Here is a 26,338-nt window from a genome sequence, read left to right as displayed (position 1 = left end):
TGTACAATTTTTATTGCCCACATTAGTGGCTACTCTTACCGTTCAGATAACTGCCATGTATGATACCTGGTGGAGATGGTCTTGGGATTTCTATATAAAACAGCTCTGGGGTTCACTGCGATGATAGTGCAAGGTTGACAGAGCATATCACTTCCAGTATGCACTTTTACCTGCTACAGTATCTTATGAATAATCTTGAATTCATCACTGCAATGATCAATTTCCACCTGATACAATGAAACAACCCATAAATAGAAAACACTTTTTTTTCATATGCATTTTCATAATAATACTTTATATTTCACAGTTAACATTACAATTTGTATATTTGTATGAATATTTCAACAAGTCTAAAATTATTTACATATATTATATATAATTCAACATAACTAATTCTGTTATATCTTTTTTAATAATGTACAAGGGAATATTTTAAACATCAACTCATTCTTAAATACAAAGACAAATATAATCATTGCATTTGCAGTTTTGCATGCGCATTAGAATATAATTTTGTGGAGAGGTCATTTTCCTCAGATAGTTTGTAATTGGTCCACAAGTTTATGTATTGTCTTAAAATACCTTGCAAAGAATTAACAGAAAGTAACACAAATATCAAATAGCTCCCGAACATACCTTCCACCCTCCATGTTGTCATTGCTTGTCATAGGAACACTTGCAGTGGATTTGGTTTGAATCCAGAGATAAAACTTGAAGTTGTCGTGTTTTTTGTGCGTGCCATCTAGTGTCGGAACTTAGGCAGGTAGAAAAGTAAAGTAGAATAACCAGGATAAAAATACCGAACATTGTTATTATTCTTGATACCTAAGTTATTAAGAGGAAGAAACAAAAGTAACATTTATATTCTGATTTGTGCAGAAAATATGTTAGTCTTTGCAAGGATTAAACTATTTCAAGTTACAATGTAGGTAAAGATTCGTATTTTCAAATTGCAGTTTTTCTTGATCGTACGATTAATTTTTGAAGGACCTCTGCATTGATTAACACAGGCTATGGCATTTAGAAGAGAGATTGTAGCTCTTCACTGCTTTGTGTACTCCTGGATGGCGGCAGTCCTCCGTGGCAGAGTGGTTAGCACAGCATGCTACTACGCCAAGGGCTTTGGGTTCAAATCCCTGCATGGGTGTTCTTTGTGAGTGTCCATTCATCAATTTCATGATATCAATCATCCTCATGATTAGCTAAATGTGGTAGAAAAGCAAAGTAAAATAAACCAATCAGTCTTGGATAGCAGTGATTCTGATTTCCATCACATGGTGGCACTGCTGAGCGTTGATTGGTTGGTTGGGTTGTCTGCTGTTTTGCTTTTTGTTTAATGTCAGTTTCTTCTGGTTGATTGCTTGTGTTTGTGTGACTATATTCTCAGATGAGATTTGGTGGAGATGGAATGGTCTGTGGTGTTGGTTATTCATTCTGAGCATTCCCTTAAGTGCTCTATTCAGATGTAGTTGATGGCATTGGAGTGTGACCTCATACACACCAGGGCATGAAAGACTTGGTGGGTAGTCTCTCTTGAAGTTTGGTAGGGCTCCTCCAATCTGGGATACTTGTTTGTGTGCTGCTTTGATGTTGAATGGTTTGAATGCCTTGTGTGTCCACCTGATGTGGTTGGGTGGTATGGGAATGAAATGCATTGTGTTTGGATGATTTCTGCATTTTGGGTGCTGGATCTGGACTTCAATTCTTTGCACACCACACTGTCAGTAGCCGTTTGGGGTATCCCTTGTTCAGTCTTACCTGTGTGATTCACACCACAAGTTCAATGTTTCTGAGTATAGGAAACTGGACTCAGAAACTCAGTACATCCACACTCAGAATCATACAGGTAAGACTGAACAAGGGATACCCCAAACGGCCACTGCCAGTGTGGTGTGCAAAGACCGAAGTCCAGATCCAGCACCCAAAATGCAGAAATGATCCAAACACAATGCATTGCATTCCCATACCACCCAATCACATCAGCCAGACTACACAAGGCATTCAAACCATTCAACATCAAAGTAGCACACAAACAAGTATCCCAGATTGGAGGAGCCCTACCAAACTTCAAGAGATAGTACGTACCAAAACTTTCATGCCTTTGTGTGTATGAGGTCACACGCCAATGCCATCAACTACATCCGAATAGAAGAGCACTTCTGAATTGCTCAGAATGAATAACCAACACCACAGACTATTCCATCTCCACCAAATCTCATCTGAGAATATCATCAAACCATCATCAGAGCAGAATAGCAGACAACCTAACCTAGTAATCAACACCCACCAGTGAAACATTGGAAATCAGAACCAATGCCAACTAAGAGCACAGCAGACAACTCAACCTAACAAACAACATCCACCCATGCTGTGAGATAGGGGGGGGATCAGAACTATCATGAACTGGTATTTATTTATTTATTTATTATGTTAATAGGATTACATTTAAGCTGTACAATATTTCATTTAGTTCATTATTAATACAAGTAATGGCTTAATGCAGTAAAGCAGTGTGTTACCATCCTCCAGTCTAGATGTCGTGATCTGAGCTAATGAAGGTAGTGGCCCTTTGAAATTAGTTGCATGAGCAAGAAAACTGCAAATCTTGAATACCAATCTTTACCTTCACAATACCTTAACTACGTTCACCATTCCAAAACATGAATGTTCCAAGTTAGTTGTTTTCATTCTGCATTTGTGGTTGTGCATTTAATGCTTGTAAAAGTTGCAGAAGGATTATGAACAGTAGAACAAGGTGTCTATCAGTCAAGAAAAAGTCAAGAAATTATACTTTTGGTCAAGAATGTTTGCTAACCCAATGATTGATTGATATAGTTTATTTTACTTCACTTTTCTGCCCCTTTGGCTAATCGCGAAGATGAGGATGAATGGTGGTAAGATAAGATGGTTGAAGGGACAATCCTAAATATATATTGGGTTGGTGCGAATGGAATGTCCGCTTTGACGTCTGGTGGGAAACTCACCTCAACGACAACACAGGGATTGACTGGGGTCACGGGTCTAACGTCATAAACTCTGTATACTTCCAGCAAACAGGCTGGAGCATCCAGACAGTCAGGAGGCAGTGTGTTGCTGAACAGGGTCATCTGAAATTGCACCATGGATAACACACAATTGCGAGTGATTTGCCTTTATGAATTCAAACTGGGACATTATGTTCAGCAAGCCGCCAAAAACACTAACAGTGCATTTGGGGCAGGAATGGTAAATTAACGCACCATTCGCCGCTGGTTTGTCAAATTTAGTTCCGGTGATACAGCATTGCAAAATGAACCCCGTGGCCATCGACCAACATCATGTTCGGATGAGCTCCTCAGGAACTACGTGGAAGCAGACCCTCGGAAAGAGTTCGTGCCATTGCAGACGAGTTAGGCATACACCATACCATTGTCGTTCGGCGGCTCTGTGCGATAGGTAAAGTGAAAAAGTTGGACTCATGGGTACCACATGATTTGACACCGGTCAACAAGACTCGCCGTCTAGAGATGTGCAGTTCTCTGAGTGTAAGGAATAACTGGGATGGTTTCCTGCATCGGATTGTCACTTCACATGAAAAATGGATCTGCTATGACAATCGTAAACGATCAGGACAATGGTTGGATCGCGATCAACGTCCAGGGCTGTTTCCGAAACCACCTCTCCACCCACGGAAGGTGTTGTCACTGGTATGGTGGTCTATGGTGGATGTGATCCATCATGTCTTTCTTAGGCGAGGTGAAACCATCAATGCAGATCGTTACAGTGCTGAACTCCATGAAATGCACCGCAAACGTCTCCGCAAGCATCCACAGACATGGTGTACTCGTGTTGCACGACAATGCTCACCCACATGTCGCGCAAAGGACGGTTCAGGCTCTCCATGAGTTGCAATATGAAACCCTTCCTCATCCAGCATATTCTCCCTACCTCCCTCCCACTGACTACCATCACTTCTGACATCTCGATCACTTCCTGACAGGGAAGACCTTCGCTGATGATAGGGCGGTGCAACATGCTGTTGAGAAGATATTTGCGTCGCAGACTCCAGACTTCTTCCGCCTTGGAATCCAATTGTTGGCTGAGCGATGGCAAAAGTGTGTGGCTGCAGACGGCGACTATTTTGATTAACCAGGTATTGTAGTTTTGATTTTTTTGGCCTTTGGCAATGACGCACCTAAGCCGGACATTTCATTCGCACCAACCCAATAGAAACAACCACACAAGACCCACACAAGATTATACTGGCTGCAAGTCCAGTCTCCAGTGTCTTGCTAGTCTGCCAATGCAGTCCAGGATGCAAATAGATGAAGCAAGTCTTGATTCTCGTGTTAAATGCAGCTTCAGTTTTCATCTGAACTTTTTTTTTGGTAGCGGTTTTTCCATTAAATGAATATTTATGTTCTTAAATGCTAATTTCCAACTTACTTAAGTGGGGGTTGAATAAATAAAGGTTAATAAAAACGAAAGGATTATTATTTGTATTTTGGTAGACACCCTGTAGAAGCTCATTGTAGTTTTCAAACAGATCCATTAGCTTGTGGGATAAAGGAAAATATTCTCATTTGCAAGCTGTGTTTTAAGTATAGGAGAGATTGTAATGCACAACATTCTGGTAAAGCCTCCCCTGATTTTCATTGTGGTTCTAAATTGGACTCTCATTGTAGCCAAATGCTTAGTGTGCTTATCTTTGATGCAATAAGTCCTGGCTTCAATCCTCGGTGGAAGGGGAAATTGCAGACTGGACTCCAGTTTCAAAAGCCAGAATACAGAAGGGACTCAATATACTGACTGTGCATCACTCAGTGAAAAGATGCTTGACAGGTCTTTATTCTGGGTTGTTGTACTGTGGAACCAATTTAGTTTTGTGCTAAAGCTGCCCTTGCACCCTCCTAAAATGTTGTCGCACCAAACCTCCTGATTGATTATTGTGCCTAAGTTGCTGACCCTGACCCAAGCAATTTTCACTAAACATTGCTTCCGATATTTCAAACCAACAAACAAAGCTGTGCTCAGTTTCTCACAATTTGGTGGATTAAGTATAAGTATTAAATCTAAAATGATTTACACAAATTGAAACATTTGGAGAGGAAGAAGGCAATTGATGGAATTTTTTTGTAGGCGAATTTCATTGGTGCTCAAAACTTAAGGAATTCATGGATTTGGACCCTTCCAGTCAAGCATGCGCTATCAAGTCTGTCGAACATGTGCAACTGCACCTTCCAAGAATAAGTAAACAAGGTTGGGGAGAAGCAAGCAAAATAACACGTAGTTAGAAATTTTAAAAGACAATTATTAGTAATCATGCAACAAACATGATCTATTTCCATATCTGTACTGTACCCAGGGCTGCTAAAAGGTCTGGACAACCTTGCAAGTAACGAGCATATCTCTCTCTCTCTCTCTCTTTCTCTCTGAGAGAGAGAGAGAGAGAGAGTGTGTGTCACAGGCATGCTCAATGAGGTTCATGTCTGTGGAATGGGTTGGCCAGACTAGGACACCTCCATTTGTGTTTGACCAGTCATCCACCCACCTTGCACATTGACACAGTGTTAAGTTTTGGCTTTTAAGTTCATTTTTATGCACAAATAGGCTAACTGGGACTGGATCTACAGTTTACGTGCCTTCACCAGGCATCAAATCCTGGATCCTGTGATTACAAGGCGACAATGTTATCCCAACCCCATTGGGGATGTATTAAGGTGAGTACGCTGTCATGACAAACAGACCGCTTTCGACACTGTAAACCTTGCAGATGTGCAAGCGAGTATGCAAGACCGGCCCCACACTGTGCGCAAGCATTGCGCTCTGGCTACAGGATGCAAGTAGGTTATAGTCTCCTGGGTGAAGCGTAACAACTTTTCTCCTGAGATTTTGAGGAAATTCGGAGCTAGGAAGGAGTAGCATAACCCGGCCATGCAAATCTACGACGGCGACGACTGAGGGTTCGTCGTGCTGACCACATGTCACCCTGTAAAATGGTTATGATGGATCAGGGCGCCGACTTAACAAAATTATAGGGGGGCTCTGATCACTGAAATAAATGAATGAATGACTCACTCACTCCCTTTTTTAAAAATAAAAATTACGTCTTCGTATAGCAGTTTTTAAGCAGCTATTATATTCATCATGCAAATGAAATTAACATGAAAAACGTGTGTCTGCTCATTTGTTTTTAGATAACAATTAGACTATGTATTTACATTAAGAGGCCAACGTAACAGTTTTATGCCGGCTTCGGTAGCCGAGCGTGTTGGGTGGTCGGCTCAACTTGCATTGATCCGGAGGTCTCGGGTTCGAGTCCCGTCGAGGGCATGTGTGTGCTTTAATGTCCGCAACAGACTTGTAAAGAAAGGACATGTGACGGGTGCAAAGAACCATAGTGTTGACGTACCCATAAAAATAGCGAATATTTAAAATATTTAACAGTTTTATTTAATTATTTACATAAATGCTAACACAAATCGCAGGCAAATAGTTTTACTTTTTTGTTCTTGCTACAATATTTTACTTCTTAAATTTAATTTTGCAATAATAAATAAACACACAGCACGCCGTGCTTTAGCAATAATGCCTTTGATCATAGCCGTTCCCGCTTTCGCAATACAGACTTTTCATAAGCTTTCCTTGCGTACTTTACTGCAAGCCAGTGTTAAATAAACTCAAAAACTTTAGAATTATTTTCCCCTTATTCTTTGGACTAGAGGAAGAGATTTCGAGGATAACTAAATATCGTACATATCAATATTGCCTGAAATTCGTGTTTACGACCTCAAATTGTTCAGAATTCACTAAACAACATAGTGGTATAATTATCATATCACCTCGTTATTTTGAAACTATTTTTAGTAAAAATGTTAACAATACTCATAATTATATAATTAGTATATAGTAATAAGTCATGTGTTTTGCTGTCTCCGTTCATAGCCGCCCCCCCAAAGTTGATGGTTTAGTGGTCTCAGCCACCCAAATTTGATGGTCTTGAACATTTCAAATGTGTATTTAAAGTTAAGTTCATGTTGCACAATTCAGAGCAAACTTTACAAGAGAAGCAAAATAATACATTAGATAGATCCTCTTAAGCAAAATTATTTGAGGGGTTCTGCCCCCACATCATTAACATTGGGGGGGCTCGAGTCCCCCCAAGCCCCATGGAGTCGGCGCCTATGTGATGGATGATCTCCCACCTCGGCAGGTAGGAGTGAGGCCGGCAGTCTGTAGGTAGGCCCTGGCCCTCATGTACTATGCCAGGGATAATGCAAGGCTGGGTTGTACTCTGCAATGTGTATGCTTGTATCGTCTTTGATGGTGATGCTGTGCATATCTGGCAGGGTATGTAGTGGTTTGATTCCTGGAAAGACCCAAATTGGCAAATTCCTTAACTTTTGAGCACCAGTGTATTATAAATTCGTGATTATTGTTATCATTATCATCTACATTACATACCTTCTATCATTTTCTGATATCCAACTTGTTTCAGCATGTCAGATGTGAATATTTTTTTATTTTATTTTATTTCCCAGGATTCCGCTGAAGACAATGAAATTCACCTCTCAACTCTCTTTGGGAGACTACTGCCACCTAGTTTTAATACCGAACACTTTTGTTTTCAAGATTCACTGTTTTGGCTGAATTTAAGAAGCAGGGAGCTTAAAATTTTTCAGGACCACAATAATTCTTAAAATTTCCAAATACGTACACCATTTTTTCCCCTGGATTCATTACTTGTACCCTGCATTAATCTTTCCACTGTTACGGTAGGTCAAGTACTTCTAAGCGAGGCAATAAATTATTTGCAAGAACTGCTTACAAAATCATCATTGTACAAAATGCAGTCTTGATGTACAATAAAAACAACCATGTTAATTTTAAATTCGCATAGTACTACAAAAACATGTGGTGTCGATTAGTACTTATATTTTTAATGTGTTGGCACTCACTTATGTAGATTAGATGGATTAGCTGATCATTGCATACTGTTTGGCTGCATTGCGTTAAGGCTCATCAGACATTGCCACACCAGAAAGTTCTAGAGGTATTCCTGTCACTTGTCTCATTATGGTCTTCATTACAACACTAGCAGGAGTGAACAACAAAGGTTCTTGTTTTGGTGCAGAAGCTATTGGAATGTTGCTTCACAGTTGTGCATAAAAGTTGCATTCGAACGCTTTCAAACTTCAGTGCAAAAGTATTGTCTTTTAACTTAGTCATCGCCAACACATTTAACAGTGTTAGCAACAAACATTACCCTGCAAGAAAACAAGTCATTAGGATCCACAGGCTATACTGTAATTGGTGCATTTTTGTTGCAACAATGCAAGGGATCTAAACAAAAAATATCGTTGCAATATTCGGCTTCATTTCTCTGGCTTCAACAGTTTAAGAACATTGGCCTATAAATGATCTCCTTGCATGATTTAGACATTCGAGTATTCAACGTTGTGCCTATGTCATTCGAAACCGTCACACGTCCGTTGCTTTCTGCGACATTGTGGGTATTTCGTCCAAATTTACACCAAACGTAGTCACGGTGGTGCACAACCTTGCCGGCGAACCAGTTGTCTGCGGTGCATGTGGTTTAGATTGCGAACCACTTCGAGTTCTCATCGGCGAGTTCGACTTCACGTTTTCTGAAGAACTTCTTGAATGCAAACGAAACGTCGATTCGCTCGAGGAATAGTTGCTGATGGAGTGCAGAGGGGAACCACGTGGTGTGAGTGGTACGGCACACCGACCGTTGCTCTGGGAATCCTCACTCATGGCAGATTCCAGTTGGCGATCGTCCAAGTCGATGAGTTTGTCGGTGTACACAGAGGCGTGTCGACGAGACGCCGGCGTCGTGGGGATGGGCGTGGGCATGTACTCGTGCTGCAAGCTGTCCGAGTTCGACACCAGGCTGCTGTCCTCCCCTCCCAGAGACTGCATGTAGCCGTGGGTCTCGCAGACGTAACCGGGTCCCACCGGGTAGTAATGGTTGGGCAGCTGCCGATCCGTACCCAAGCCGTGTGCCGGGCAGTATCCGTTTCCAATGAGGGGAGGGGGAGGGGGGTCCATGTCTTGGTCGCTGAATCCACTTGCAGGAGACAAGATACCCGACGGAGGAGGGGGAGAACTGCAAGAGGAGAATACAATTAATAGATGTGTCGCTCGTGTAAGGTCGTATTTACGAAATGGACCATGCGAACGAAAATCAGCACTTAAATAATTTAATGATTAGCCAGAGGAAACTAAAAGATTCCATTAGATCAAATCGTTGTCAACTAATTTTAACCAAATTTTGTACTTCATCCACTGAGAATGCAAATGTTCTATCTACAAATTGTAAACAAATAGATATATTTTGGTTTTGGTCTATTTACGATGCAGTTGTTTCATGTCTGCTATCGTCTGATGCCTACATGCAACCAATATTGATATATTGAGAGTCTTCTTGGTCCATGTGCAGAATTTGGAAGCAGCCACGTGAAAACTCCAACAGTCAACGAAACCTTAGAACAATTTTCTCATCCAATCACAAGCGCCATCCGATTAATTGATGGATTTGCTTTATTTTACTTCGCTTTTTGTGCCACTTTTGGCTAATTTGCGAAGATTGGAATGAGTGACGACACGATGAATGGACACTCTCAAACATCCATGCCCAGGTCGGGATTCGAACCCGGGACCCCTGGCGTCGTGGCGCGATGTGCTAACCATTCCGCCACGAGGCCGGCACAAGCGCCATCCGAGTGCGAGATAAACCATTTGCATTCTAACCTCAGTCACTTGTGAAAATTTTGAATAATAGTGGAATCAAACTAGTTGATTGATTTCACAAAATCTGAATTATTTATTTTACTTTGCTACCTAATGACAAATTTATAATTAAATTGTTTCATCTCCATCTCGTTTCCAGACTGCAGTGTTCTATCTGGTAGATAGAACACTGGAACTCTCAAATCGAATCGAGTGTTGCGTGGAATTGTTCTATCTAAAATTTCAATCATTAATTACAGCAAAATTAGGCTAAGGAAACAATTACTTCTTTTTAGAGAGGCTTCAACATATCAGCATTTGCAACGATACAAACTTTCAGCGCAATGGTGGCAAACGTTCAATAAATATATCACGCCAAACTTTAAACGGCTCTACTGAAAAATTGGACATAGAACATTTACATTCTCAGTGGACGACTTGTCAACAACCCTAGAAATAATCGATCTAATCCTCTCTGTGGTTATGGCATGATTTATTTATTACTAATAAATTTGAATGGTACATATTAACATATAAGTTAAAAAAATAGAAAGCTATTTACGAGTATACTGTGATCGGGGCATCGATCACATGGTTGGGAATCACTGAGCCAAATAATGAATACGAGCTGTTATATGTACAGTGGGATCCATGAGTATTACCTTGCAAATTGTCCGTCACCATGTTCGAGCACTTTATTTGACCCAATAACAGCTTCAAGAATTAAAAGAAAATTCAAAACAAGCTGTTGACAACTTTTTCACCAGCATACATAAAAATCCATCGCTTAAAAACACATCGGATGTAAGAGAAATATTAATGAAAATAGTCATGGACAATTTGCACGGTAATACTCATGGATCCCACTGTACATTCGTACATAATATTTTTCTTGTTCATGTAATAACGATAAAAATATTATTAATCTGCCTATTTATTATTAATAACAACACACATATTAATCTTATTTACCAATCGATTATAAACTAAACATGTGAGGCACTTGGTTCAGCCCCCCTCGAAATAAAGTACTAGATATATATGCCTGCCTTCGTAGGACCAGTGGTGGCAGAACTTGAGAGATCAAAAATACTCAGTATTAGGGTTTAATTGTATGTTAAGAAAGTTATAATTATATGCATGCATATAACAGGAGCGGCTCTACAATAAGAACTGCAGAGCTAATTTAAGAAAACATTTATACGCAACTTCTCTTTTCAATCTTTGCTCAAATGTACTGGAATTTGCGAAAGCGGCTAATCAAAACGCACAGAACAGAGATTTCAACAAGGGGAATAATAAGTCCTCTTCCTACAGAAATAATAATAATAATCATAGAGCTAATCACAGAGGTAACTTTCGATCGAACTCACGAGGCCAGTTCAGAGGTAATAGTAACAAGAGGTTTCAACGTCGAGATCAGGCTAATCGCGACGATGCAAATACCTCAGCCTGCAGGTTTTGCGGTCGTTATAATCACGAGAGCGACAATTGCTTTTACAGCCACAACGTTACAATCCATTCTGGATCCCTCCAGAGCCCGTATTTTACTTTGTTTGGCTACAACCCAAGGATCTTAGCTGACGCAGTCCTTCCTTCGAACCCCGACAATGTTTCCCAGACGAACGCACAGAGACTTGAACTCCTGACCTCCATACGTAAGACAGCACATGACAACCTGCATAAGCGTTACGAACAGCAGAAAAAGTACGCAGACAGCACTTCTAGGCAAATACAGTACTCACCAGGACAACATGTATGGATTCTAGATGCCACTCCGACTCCAGGTGTGTCAAAAGCCTTTGCGTCCTCTTATAAGTACAAAGGAACTATTCTTCGCAAAGTTAATGAGAATTCCTACGAAGTAACTTACATCGCCGGCAGGAATAAACAAAAGACTGACACTATTACTATTTCTAGACTCAAAGCCCGCTACGACTAGTGCCATGATAACCCCACTAACATTCATTAACACGCCACTCCGTTGCCACTCGCTTTAGCCTCCTCGCTCCTCGTTGCGTACATTGCACATGCTAGCATTCCCTGATCCAGCATTTTCTCACGCTCATCGACTCCCCTCCCCCCTCTTTCCACTTCCAGTGCTCGCACTGCATTTCTGCGTTAGAACGAACTCATTTTTATTTTTAATACAACATGGTTATTTTTATTTTTTTTAACAAGACCAGGATTATAGAATGCTATCTCAATCGTCGGAACATTTATAATACATCTCTTGCCTAATAATTTATTTTTACTGATATTTTAATGTTATTTTATAATATGCGATTAAACGCATAGTAATAGTCAGAACATATCACTTAGCTGATTTGACTAATAAGTACTTAGTGTGTTTATGATTCTAACTAGCAAATAATTTTTTTCCCCCATTTGCTGGTACATATACGCTCAAATGAAGAAAAAAGTACAAAGAAATAAAGAACGAATGAACTAAGATAGAACAAGATCAATGATTTAAAGAACAAATGAACTGCGTAGAACTTGCTTGAACAATTGGCTTTTTGGCCATAGCAATTTTTATTTACGCTCAGGTGTAACGCGAACTGCTTCTTTGAAAGCTGCAATGCACTAAATATGTTAATAAAGCATATAATAAAATAGGCAAATGTTCCCACTCTCTCCTTTAATTTTATAGTTCAAATATTGATAGCATACAACATGGTATAGCTCATATCCCATGAAATTACAACCTACTCTATTTTTCAATGAACTTTTACACAAATATATTACTTACTCTTTCTCACTTCTTTTTCAATTTTTTTTTTATTAGCAGCGAATCGAAGGCGCTTAAACCTTTGTCCACAATACACGTAAAATTCTTGCAATTGTTTTTATAAACGACATTTACACATATTACAGAAGGAAATGTCTCGTAATCACTTAGTTCGTTCTATTATCGCTGAATTCTCCTTTCTTTTCTCATTTCATTCCCGGCTAAGCCGACTATTCTAACTAACCCCCCCTTCCCCCGTTGCCCCCCGGCAAACTTTCCTTACAACATGGAATTATTCCACCTACTCCCCCCCCCCCCGTTGCCCCGGCGAACTTTTCTTCAGGTAAACCTGTTAATCATAAACAGGCCCCCTTAAAAACTCTACATCATATAAGTAATAACGCCCCTTCGCCGTCATTCAAATTAGACATTACCTCCCCTCCCCCCCAAAATAATTCACCAGTTTTAACTGAAAGTCCCTTTTCAATCGATTTTATAACCCGTCATCATTTATTGTAACCCTGCTCCACTACCTTTTGCTTTTTCCTAATTTTTCCCTTTTTGCGCTTGTTTCATTTTCTCATCGCCACGGATGCTACCGGACCCATGACGACCAACGGCTTGTACAGTCATGTTCAAAAAATCTGTCGCATGGATTTTTTCTAAGTCCAACGTCTTACGAAATTATGTTGGTAGCTCTGAAACAAGGAAGTGTTGTGAAATATACGATCCTCCAATCAGAGTGAAGTTCGATTCGGATGAGCAGGAGGCGTGATTCACGGTCTTGTCCACAGGAAGTTCAACCAATGCAGCATTTCCAAATATGAGATAACGTCCCCATTGGTTAAATATTGTTTCAATAATGCGAATCGGCAGAAAGATTGCGCAAAAGTTTACTTTGTCGTTTTAATGCCTTTAATCGTTTCAAATTAGTATTACATTGTTCCAATTATAGTTCATGAGCTTAATATAATGTATTCATGTATGTGTTTGACAATCATATATCACTCATTATTCTAATGAATAATTTTCACATTGTTTTCACTACGTGAGATGACATTTCATTTACATTTACGATAAAATAGTGGTTTGGGTGTAATAACAGTTTTCATTAATTAATTTAGAGATGCATTTTTATTTGTTGAGTTAATGATTAGGTTAATTCGTTATTTCTCGCGAAAAGAGGGAACCACAGCTGAAAGAAAATACACAACTTGTATTATTGAGGTCAACATCACTTTTTGCACACATAGGCTAATCACGACTCGGGATACATTTAAATTGGAATCTGAAACATTATGCGACCTGACTGGAACTCGGAAAAGGGCACACTGATTACAAGACGTCGATACATTACCACTTGGTCTGGCGAACGCCAATAATAATGAGGGGTTGTGGGAGTGGGAGAGGGGTGACGGAAAGTAGAAAATAAATAGTTTTTTTGGGGGTATTTAATGTTATATTTATACACACACAAACCTAAGAAAATATTTATTTTGATACATGTGTGTTGGGGGGGAGGGGGGAAAGAGATGGACAGAAAGATATTGGGAGAGATGGGACAAAGAGGTGATTGTGAAAATGTTTTATTTGACGTTCAGTAATAAAAACAATCAAATCGATGATGATTATCTTATAAATACCATCTTTAATGTAAATTTGTTTTAAAAATGGGGGCGGGGAGCTGTTTGTTTTACGTTCAGTGCAGGATAACAAGTGGAGACACATAGTGGTTCGTATCTCACTTTGAACTGTAGGTCCAGGCCCCATTAGCCTATCTGTGTATAACGTGGATTTAGAATTCAGTAGAAAATAACGTCCATCTAGTATTTTGGATTTTAGATGCGTTGAGACCACTAAAATTTCTAATTCTTATAATAAGAAACCTGTCCTCATATTACCATTCTGAAAGAGAGAGAGTTAATTGTATAGTCTTTCGTTGTTAGTTTCAAAGAAGACTAATTCAAATAGTAACAATGGGAACGAATAAAGCTTACGAAAAGTTTTTGCCAGCGTGGGGATTTGAACCTACGACCATTAGAGTGACAACCCAGTGCGATAACCACTATCCCACGAGTTCGTTCCTTTTTACGGCATGATTATGAGTTAAGACCAATTCGTTCAATATGCATTAGAAATATAATCCTCACCCGCTTCTTTATAAACAACACACCCAAACGCTCCTTTGTAGCAAATGAAATAAAGGTGATATGAATGTCACAAAACATTTAAGCAAAATCTACTATATTTACGACGCAATCCTTTTACATGGAGAGGCTACAGGTTCGAAAATTGAGGTTGTGACGTGGCTTCTTGTAGTGGTAGGGTAGATATTCGTAGGGCAAGGTTTACAGCGTGCACTAGCCAGTAATTTCCGAGAAAAAAACTTCGATTTTTTTATGATGGTAAATTGGTTCGGTGATATTCTATCAGTATTACACGCCGAAGATTATAGGTTTGACTTCTGTTCGATTACCCCTATTGTTATTATATATAGCAACTAAGTATTGTATTTAAGTAATAATTTAAAGAAATAAAAATGTTATATATATTTTTTTAAAAAAATAACACTCGTTTCTAATGATTTTTCAATGTTATTTTTTAAAAGAATTTTTCAGAATATGTTTTTGAATTTCTCATTATTTTACTAGGATTTGCATAAAAATGATCCATGTATCATATTCGACGAAATGTCATGTACAGCGAAAGTTATACATTTTTATTTTAGGGAAAATTATCAAGAAACAAAACAAATAAATACTATTGACATCCTCTTGTGAATAGTATTTAATTTACATTATTTTTTGTTCACCATGCATAGTTGTATTCTTGTAAAAATCATGAAAAACAATATATTCTCTACATTTCGCAAAGCAAATAATATACGAATTTTCGTAATAAGTAAAATGCAATAAATAATTTTTCGGTTTAATAAGAAATAAAAATCGCAGAGTTAACCGAACCGTGAATCGAACACAGAATTTTACAACCCATAAAATGCCTTGTAGCCTTTGCAATGAAGTGATGTAGATTCAAGTAATAAAATTTCATGCAAAATCGCACGTTATAAGATTGTTCAAATATATTAAATCAATGTGTCCATAAGTTTTTCTACTGTCAGCCATTTGGCACATCTCGTTACAAAATCTCAGCACATCACCATTCACTAGTTAATCGAATTGAATATTGATTCACTTAACAGTTCAATGTGCAACAATAGTTTCGACTCATATCACGTGAGATGTAAACTCAATTCAATTCTCTCATTGTATGTAACTTGTATGTTGAGCTCATCTAGAAATATCAAATATGATCTCTAAGCTAAATTTGACGCTACAATCGCTTGATCAACTCTTGCGTCTCGCTGCCAGACATTCTACGTTCCTGTTTGCTCCAGGTCGCTTCTGCATTTCATTATCATTGTTTTTACCTCTGTTTCATTCTCATCGTCGTTATAAACCTACGTAATTTCTACTACTTACAGTAGACAGAATCTACTGTTATCAATTGTAGTACTCTACTGTGTCTCTCGGAAATCTACTCAAAATCAATGATTTCCTACTGAACACTTTCAGTAAGCCTAATATGTAATTACAGTTGAGGAACTACAAGTGAAATATTCTCTTCAGTACTACATGTAATATTGCATGTAGTGTGTTTGAATTTGAATTCAAAATTTTGTGTGCGTCAGCACTTAGGCTATTTTGCACCTGTCACTTTATACGGGGTCCAGCCCCTTACCAGAACTAAAATAACATAACTGTAACGTCGTGTTGTAACTAACATAGTAAAATATTCTGAATTCGGTTAAAAGCTGAGGCTGTAAAGGGGCACTCAGCACCCACAAGGACCAAACACAGGACAACACATAAAATTATACTGGCCATGGGGCCAGTCGCCAGAACCTCGTTCGTCTGCAAACTGAAGTCCAGGGTGTACTACGTGGAAGCAACAATTGGGTGTACATACTTCGTGGAAGGCCATCCCTTACACCCTTGTAGGGTGTTTAGCTCAGCATGTTAGCTGTAAATATAACTTTTTATTCCTCCTCACTAACAATTTGTTTTTATATCTATTTAAAATTTAAACCAACCTCACTTCCATATAGTACACCCTGAACTGCATTTTGCAGACTAACGAGGCTCTGGTGACTGGACTTACTGTTAGTATAATCTTTGTAGGACTGCGTGTGTGTTGTCCTTGTTTGTGCTGACTGTCTGTCGCTTTACAGGCTCAGCTTTTAACTCAGGTAAGGATTTATTTTAGTTTTCAGACACGCTTTTATTTTTGTCATGATAAGGGGCTGGACCCCGTATAGCGTGACGGGTGTAAAATACCCTAAGTTTTCAGGCACACAAATTGTAATTCAAATTTAAAAAATCTTAACATAGATGTTTCAAAACACCTATTGATCTACTGAAACCAGTACAGTAGAGAAACTGCAAGTGAAATTAATTTATTCAGTATAGTGTATAATATGTTAAGTTAATATTTTTGCTGTAAATATTAATTTCATACCCCTTATTATTTTTTGTATTTATATCTTTTTGAAAATCTGAACACAGTAGATGTTTCAAAACACCTATTGATCTACTGAAAACAGTAGACAAAAGTTTCATTGGATTAAGTAGAAAAGAGTCATGAAATAATACCCAAAGAAGTCTACCATTATGAATTAATGTTACATACTTTCTTTTATTTCACTTTCCAAAACCTAGGAGCTCGAAATAATACATGGCATGCGATTTACTAGACAGTCTGCTTTTCTGTGATTGATTCGTCGTGCCCAGTCGGGGATTACTTCCGTTCAAGGTAAAAGGGGAAGGGGAAGAAATCCACCACAGTACCATGACGTATGAAGTGACATGTTCACAGGCATCCAATACAACTGATAAGGGTTCACCTGACCTTGGAAGTGTGGGAAACACGTTTCACGCTGGTTTCCAGAATGCTGTGGCTAAATCTGGAACTAACGGTGGAATAAGAAATAGTTTGTAACATTTAACAATGACATTTCGCATTTACAAAATATGAGATATGTAGACTTTGATTTATTTATTATAGTAGACGGTAGAGAATTACTTACCACGAAAGCCAAGTTCTAAATTGCAGACATCAAAATCTACTCCAGGCTGTAAAATACATTTGTGATAGACAGCAGATAGGTTAATAAGGTTTACAAGATTGCTAACGACTCTTAAGACAACGTTCAACGAAGGTTATTGAGTGAGAAAATGGGAAATTGTTAAAAATAGCGGCCTAGTTGAGTGAAGGTCGAAGGTTCGAATCTCTTATAGAACCGGCTATTTTTTGACACTAATTTTTGGTGCATAATATATTTAATGTATTGTCGACATTTATAAGAAACAAAATATGAAAACTCTCCTCCTCCGTAACGGTGCGGTCTAAGACTCTGTGCTTTGGACTCCGACTGCAGCGGGACGGCATGGATTCGAGTCGTCCTGGGTTCTCGGCCTGTTATCTGTATAGGACCGGTGGCAACCCACCATCGTGAGGAAATTGGGGATCTACGAGTGACTGGTGTAACCTGGTTTCAGATATCTTCTATAACGGCTGAGGGTTCGACGTGCTGACCAACGTCACCTCGTTGCTAGTTGAAGATAACTCTAGGTAGGATTGTGGAAGGGAGACTGACAGTCGGGAGATAGCCCATGGCCCTTCGAGGTTTCAAAATATGAAAACTATTCCTTCCGTAAATATAATTTCTCGTCATTGTCACGTAAGATTTCTTTTCAGTATGACTCCTGCAATACTAATTAGTTCCTAAGTAGGATAATGAGATGGACAGAGAGGTATTAAATTATGAGTTCACTGTTTAAAAAATAAGCATTAACACATTTTTATATTCACATACCTCTTTACAAATTCCTGAGCACGTCACTACAAATGAACCAATCTAGTGCACACTAGAGCCTTGGCTTATCGATACCTATGGGGTATCCTACAATTACAGTCAAACCACAAAATCAATTCTCGAAGCCGTAGCCTCTCCATGTAAAAGGATTGCTTCGTAAATATAGTAGATTTTGCTTAAATGTTTTATGACATTCATACCACCTTTATTTCATTTGCTACAAAGGAGCGTTTGGGTGTGTTGTTTATAAAGAGGCGGGTGGGGATTATATTTCTAATGCATATTGAACGAATTGGTCTTAACTCATAATTAGGGAACGGAACTTTATGTGCTAAAAAACACAGAAATATTTATTTTTTATGTGTCATAAATGTTGAAAATATGTGATAAAAACAGGAAAATATGTGACAAAAATAAAAACATTTGGTAACAAAAACAAACTATAACATGCATTTTAAACACCTGAAATTAGTTTCTAAATGATTACCTCTTAGCGAGCAATTTTTTGGAAGAGTTGCAGTGGATCACCATAGTTTTTCCAAATTCTCCATTGTAAATCTGTGACGATTATCTCTAAAAAGCATCTTATATTGTGAGAAAGATCGCTCCACGTCACAAGAAACAATTCTTGCATATTTGAATCACGAAATGTCACTAACGCTTAAGTTTTCCAAAGCTTCCTCTTCCTCTACTTCACTTTCCAAAACACATGCAATTTGGCACAAAGTTTGAAAACCTTGTTTTTTCCCAAAAAATTCTGTACATTTAGACACTTAGATCCAGTGAGTTCTTGCAGTTTCGATTCTACTATACGGACTTTAACAATGGAAGCTGCCAAAGTGTTCGCGGACGATTCAAGCTTTCATATGGAATTAGAGAGAATGGACAGGTTTGTTGAGATGTATGCCAATTCGACTTTTACGGAGGACTCCATCAACAGTTCTTGCAGAATTCTTCTTTGTCGAGATCATTTACAACAGATACAATTTTTTCAAACTTCTGGGCATAACATCTGCATCCAACCAAGTGCCCCATCGCGTAACTACAGGTGTAGGGGAAGGGGAACCTCAGGACATTTTTGTTTAAAATTGTCTATTCTTCTAGCCAACTTGATAAAAACTTTCTTGCCATTTGAAACCAGTTTATCGACATTGGGATAAAGAGCTCTTATCTTTTCACATATTCTATGCAACGCATGGGCCACACATTTAACGTGCACCATTTTGGGGTAGCTAACGGCAAGGCCTACTGCAGCTTTTTTCATGTAAGCTGCAGCATCTGTCACGAGGAGAAGAACATTGTCAAATGTTATGCCTTCCGGCCACAATAGCTGCATTGCTTCATTAAAAAGCCTTGCTATCATTACGTGTAGCCAGCCCCAGCTACTACTTACAGCTATTTTCTCCCAATAGGATCGTAGGCGAGGTGCCAGAAGTCTGCCAGCGAGGGTGTTCAAAGACAAAACAAAACCAGCACTCTCGATATGAAAGAGGTGCAGAGTAGCCTATAAACATTTTTCCTTCGAGGATTTCGAGGTGGATGAAGTCAATGAGCGATTTTATGTATTTAAAATGAAAATTCGCAAAATATGTATTTACATACGGAAAACTGGAAAATATGTGTTTTTATGTAAAATAAAATTTGCTGTGTTGACATATAAGGCTATAATCAGAATTTTGGCAAAAATGAGGGTCTGTATCTTATCGCAGAAAAAACATTTAATTACCTAAAGTTCCTTTCCCTACTCATAATCATGCCGTAAAAAGGAACGAACTCGTGGGATAGTGGTTATCGCACTGGGTTGTCACTCTAATGGTCGTAGGTTCAAATCCCCACGCTGGCAAAAACTTTTCGTAAGCTTTATTCGTTCCCATTGTTACTATTTGAATTAGTCTTCTTTGAAACTAACAACGAAAGACTATACAATTAACTCTCTCTCTTTCAGAATGGTAATATGAGGACAGGTTTCTTATTATAAGAATTAGAAATTTTAGTGGTCTCAACGCATCTAAAATCCAAAATACTAGATGGACGTTATTTTCTACTGAATTCTAAATCCACGTTATACACAAATAGGCTAATGGGGCCTGGACCTACAGTTCAAAGTGAGATACGAACCACTATGTGTCTCCACTTGTTATCCTGCACTGAACGTAAAACAAACAGCTCCCCGCCCCCATTTTTAAAACAAATTTACATTAAAGATGGTATTTATAAGATAATCATCATCGATTTGATTGTTTTTATTACTGAACGTCAAATAAAACATTTTCACAATCACCTCTTTGTCCCATCTCTCCCAATATCTTTCTGTCCCTCTCTTTCCCCCCTCCCCCCCCCAACACACATGTATCAAAATAAATATTTTCTTAGGTTTGTGTGTGTATAAATATAACATTAAATACCCCCAAAAAAACTATTTATTTTCTACTTTCCGTCACCCCTCTCCCACTCCCACAACCCCTCATTATTATTGGCGTTCGCCAGACCAAGTGGTAATGTATCGACGTCTTGTAATCAGTGTGCCCTTTTCCGAGTTCCAGTCAGGTCGCATAATGTTTCAGATTCCAATTTAAATGTATCCCGAGTCGTGATTAGCCTATGTGTGCAAAAAGTGATGTTGACCTCAATAATACAAGTTGTGTATTTTCTTTCAGCTGTGGTTCCCTCTTTTCGCGAGAAATAACGAATTAACCTAATCATTAACTCAACAAATAAAAATGCATCTCTAAATTAATTAATGAAAACTGTTATTACACCCAAACCACTATTTTATCGTAAATGTAAATGAAATGTCATCTCACGTAGTGAAAACAATGTGAAAATTATTCATTAGAATAATGAGTGATATATGATTGTCAAACACATACATGAATACATTATATTAAGCTCATGAACTATAATTGGAACAATGTAATACTAATTTGAAACGATTAAAGGCATTAAAACGACAAAGTAAACTTTTGCGCAATCTTTCTGCCGATTCGCATTATTGAAACAATATTTAACCAATGGGGACGTTATCTCATATTTGGAAATGCTGCATTGGTTGAACTTCCTGTGGACAAGACCGTGAGTCACGCCTCCTGCTCATCCGAATCGAACTTCACTCTGATTGGAGGATCGTATATTTCACAACACTTCCTTGTTTCAGAGCTACCAACATAATTTCGTAAGACGTTGGACTTAGAAAAAATCCATGCGACAGATTTTTTGAACATGACTGTACCATCGAGCGACAGACCTAGGCTCATCGCAGAGACCGACAACGATTTTGTGGAATTCCAGCACCAAAGGACCCGTTCCCGTCTGGACCCCATGGCTGATTTTTCCATCTCCCACGCCGCGACCCAGATGTGGAGCGCTTTACCCAGGACGTTTCTTGCCCCGAAGCGCCATCGAAAATTTGACTTCCCGACTGCCCTCCCATGACGTCACGGCGATCTACACCGCCAAAGCTCCTCCCATTGACTGCATTCTGATCTTGTTTCCTGACGTCATATGATGCATGTGTTATTTTTCATCGGCTAAAAGTGTTCCGGTGCTCAGCTACTTCAACTACCGTAAGGCACACGCTATTAGTACGCACGCATGTCCATTACAGTGCCAAAGTTTGTGCCCATGGGTGCTGCCCATATTGGATTAGAGATACGTCTCTTTCTTTTGTGTTTTTTTTATTATCGACAGCCGCACAGAACGTCCAGCCTATGGCGGCATGCAGTTTACAGAGTTGCCATAGGTAACATACCTCAAGGCTCCGCCCAGCATCGTGTATGTTCCGCCGAGTGTACTTTGAACTCAGCAAACAGTAAATACAACCGCGTGCGGTTCCCGGCGTTTCTTCACACTGTGCTGACATGTGTTTTTTTTTATTATTATTGTGCTGTCATCATTCAATCAAAACTAGTTCAGTGTCACACTTATGTAATTATTTTTCTCCATGCCTCAGAACTTAGCTATTTGTGCTCGTACTTTTTGAGTTTATAAGAGGCTATGACCTACAATTTTTTTTTCTCTACGTGTTATTATATTTTTTTTTCTCAACGGTGTTTGGTGCCACGATATGATATGACTCTTCTGGTGATTTCAATTTTTTTTTTACGGTGATGTGATTCTTCTAGTGATTGGTTTACTGTATTGGTTTTTTACGAGTTTTGATATGTTAATAAATCATAATTTTTAAATATAACCTACTCCGGACGAGGTAGTCGACCATCACAGAGTGGTTCGATTATTTCAACAAGGGGAATGTAGAGATATGGAGACTATTAGACCGAGAAAACCTCGTCATGTTAATATTCACACTTGTTCATTTCCTGAACTTGTCCGACCAGCGAGTGATCTCAAGAATGCGCTAGCTTGTAACTTCCGTAAAACCAGGAACTTGACAGGGAAACGCGTGGATCTAAACAGGATCTACCGCGTTTGAAAGGTTTAACAACCTTTCGACGCCGAGAATGATAAAAGCAAGCTCCTACCCGGAGCTCGCTCTCTTTTGATTCTGACACTCATCGACGCTACATGGAGAACTAGTCCGATTACATTACAACACGTTACACTGCTAACTACGACGATGGAACACGGAGTTACCGCTGCCTAGCATGCTACAAGGCGCAAGGGATCGCTTGGCTTGGTGAACTGAGGGTCGCTGGATAGAACCTTGGAACTGTCACGATTCGGTCTGCGAGAAGCATTAGGACAAGACATCACACACATCTACCAGGTATGAACAAGCGTGAATAACCTTTTACACCAACTTTCCATATCTCTACCCTCCTACGGAGCAGGTTCAGCCATCAGATATTATTAAGCTCTACCTAAATGTTTAAATGAAACTTCCCTGTGACCTCTCTAGAGCCCAGGTAAACGGGCTTACAACAATATATAGGCTATTTTGAAAAATGTACTAACTTTGCATTTCATAAGGAACAAAATACATCAATTGATTCATTGATTTGGCGTTTCAAGTTCACTTTATGCACATTAAGGCTAATTGGGACAGGACCTACAGTTTGAAGTGGGTTCCGAACCACTTTGTGCGTCCACCGGGTATCGAACCCGGGACCTCTTGATTACAAGGCAAGGACGATACTACTGCGCCATCGGGAAGGCCAAAATACAACAATAGATGTTGTAGTAAAAAGTAAATTTTCTAGCATCAATCAGGCAAATCTTCCAGGTTCTAGGCGTAACTTGGCGGGGGCAAAGGGGCACTTGTCCCCCAAAATTTTCAAGTTTATAAAAAATTACACGTTGAGGGCACTTTTGTTAACTGCAAAGTAATAATGAGTAAATTTGTGATATCGCAAATGTAACAGTTTAGTAGCAAATAATTCTGGACGCTATTTTTATTAGATGGAAAATATTTCGATCCTGTCCTCCCTTCCCTAAGTTAGGCCCCAAGTTTCTATCGTGTACGTCAATGTAAAGTTTAGCCGAAACCCAATCCAGTATGCCCATACCCTTAGCAGGTCACTGTAAATAAGTACATTTTGTGTAACTCACTCGGAAACAGGCTTCGTTATGTAGGACGGACTTCTGCCGATTGGCCTAAGGGGCATCATGAACTCCTGTTTCTGTGCAGCCAGCTTCCGACGAGACCTCTTGCGGTGACAGATGCAAACAATGACGGCCGGCAGTAACAATACGATTGGAGCTGTGATGCTGGCAGCCAGTAGGATCTGAAAATAACCTGCAAATATGTAAAAATGAGCATCAGAATACACTTTGCACATGCCACACGATTTGCATGGCTGTTGATTTTTGTCACTATAGTAACGACAATATTTCGAATATTATATAATTTATGCAGCACTTGGCGAAAATAATTAACATAAAACATAATAAACGTTGCACAAAAGTAGTAGTCTAAGAAATCATTAATTTTAATAAACATATAATCATACTCTGAGTATTCATAGTACAGTCACAAGATAGACAGACAAAAGTCGCAAAAAGTGGGGAGCAACTGCCCCCCCACCCTAATCGCCGCCATTGACCACACACCATGCTTTTCTGAGATTTCTGGTGAATTGGGGGTAGCGATTGTAAAACCGCCCCTGATAAACATTTCAAGAAACGCACACTATCTGGAGTGTTTTTTGTTTTCAATTCTGTCCACGAGCTCTGTGGACATAACAATTGCAACATCTGAATAAACAGCCCCCGCAGGTGGCAGCACCGGCGCAGGCCTAGACCTAATGGACACAATAACTTAGTTGCAAAGGACCCCGTGATGAACGATCTCATTTTACGGCCATTAACGACGGTTTCTCGAGGTGGCTGTTCGGGATATTAAAAGCGCAATTACCGGTTATTTTTAGTCTCCCCAGTAAAGCCGGAGGGGAGAAAAAGGAAGGAAAATGATTTGATTTAAGGCTTGCGTAAATCTGAAAAGAGTCTGAGAAATTCGTGGAAGAGAACACAGGGGCCATGATGGCAATAATATTCCATTATGCAATGAAGTGATGGCCTTGGCAACATTGTCAAAAAAATAGCATTTTTTTGTGGATGTCTAAAATTAAGCGATCATCCCAGAGACAGGCCTGTAACTAAGGAGGGCTATGGAAGGAGGACAACCCCTAAATTTTTTAATCTATTTTAAAATCTAGGGCAAATTTATACAATTAAAACAATGAAATGAATAAGTTCTTTTTAAAAATTACAACTCAAAATTTCCTTTTATTACTATTCTTAATCTTAAAGAATCTGGCTTCGTCTTGGAAGAAAATAAACGAATTGTGAAAGGTTTACGGACATGGCGTCTGCAGTTTTTTCCTTTCATGGAGGGGCAAGCAAAGTATTTGTTTCTAGGAGGCCAAACTAGACATATTTCCCACATAATAGTGTATCCCCATCAAAAAACACTCCTTCAACTTTAAGTTAGCATGTTCATGCGACACCCTTATAATAATTAAAATACTTTGCTGTGACTGAAATGAAATTATGTGGTTGACACTAATTTTCTAGGGATGGGGGCGTGGCTCCCTTTTGCCTCTCTTCAGAATATTCACAACATTCCTTAATTATTTCATATTTACAGGGTGGCTACAAACAAGCTGAAATTAAATTCCCTAACTTTTCCAGGACAAAATTTACATTTTTCCCTGACAATTACAAACTAAACTAAATCGATGTTTTTGCAAATGGAAATAATAAACTCATAAGTACTAAGTACCAATATTATTTTCTATGAAATTGACTCAATTTCTCTATTCTCTATGATTTGAATTCAAACTGCAAAATAGTGAATTTGGAAAATTATTACAATTCACAAGCTAGGGAAGGATTATGGAATTTTGTCATACGCAGTAAGTTTAAAATAAAATACTTGATTATTTTTAAAGTTACGACTAAATGAAATTAGAGTGAAGAGTGATAATTAAGAAATACAATTTGTAATTTATCAGTCTCCTTATATATTCTCGGTATTATATGTTGATATTTCCACTGAGGTTTGGAACCCTCTGCTTTCAAGAACCATGAGTGCAGACTCATTTTTCAATGTATAAAGCTACTTCTCTCTTCTCTGTAAAGCAAACAACTTAACTCTTGCATATAAGTGAAACAATTGAATCGAACAAAATAAAGTGTCATTTCCGTACATTATCAATGGGATTTCTGCTTCAGTACAGTATATCCAAGTGAAGTACTGTGAAACTGACAACATGCAGTTATATTATTAATGCTGTCGAAAAGGGTATGTAGGTAATAGAAATTTAACACAAAGAATTTATAGAATTGCATTGTATAGGTACCTGATTTAGCTAACCATACATTAAAACAGGAACATTCTAATAATAAAAGCTTCTGAAAGTTCATATACGAGGGGCATCCTGAAAAAAGCTTCAATGGTGCCTATACGCAGCACTGGTGGTCAGAGATACACACACACCCATGCAGGCAGGAAGAAGTGGCATGTAGCAGTAATCTGGTACAGTTGCAATGCTGCCGTTTTAGGACAGTTCTAGGTTAAAGATTGCAGCTGTCATACAGTCTCC

At 38.8% G+C, this 26,338-nt stretch overlaps 1 protein-coding gene across 2 annotated transcripts in view; it reads right to left on the bottom strand.

Annotated features, from left to right (window-relative positions):
• Positions 1–426: 426 nt before the first annotated feature.
• LOC146003339 (neuropilin and tolloid-like protein 2) overlaps positions 427–26,338 on the bottom strand; it is a 423,782-nt gene continuing 397,870 nt past the window's right edge. Inside the window, exons 10-12 of one of the 2 annotated variants that reach the window (XR_014443822.1) lie at positions 23,844–24,030; positions 7,444–9,109; positions 427–825 (exon numbers count right to left, since the gene is read on the bottom strand). Coding sequence is in view for 1 of the 2 variants with exons in the window: in XM_083141621.1 (XP_082997747.1) it covers positions 8,461–9,109; positions 23,844–24,030 (836 nt within the window). In the remaining variant the exon portion in view is untranslated. Of the gene's footprint in view, positions 826–7,161; positions 9,110–23,843; positions 24,031–26,338 lie in introns of those variants that run through there. The other variant, XM_083141621.1, reaches the window with a different exon arrangement.

This window comes from Lepisma saccharinum, chromosome 20 (assembly GCF_977018435.1).
Source record: "Lepisma saccharinum chromosome 20, izLepSacc3.1, whole genome shotgun sequence".
NCBI classification, from domain to species: Eukaryota; Metazoa; Arthropoda; class Insecta; order Zygentoma; family Lepismatidae; genus Lepisma; species Lepisma saccharinum.
This window is presented reverse-complemented; position numbering and strand designations above follow the sequence as displayed.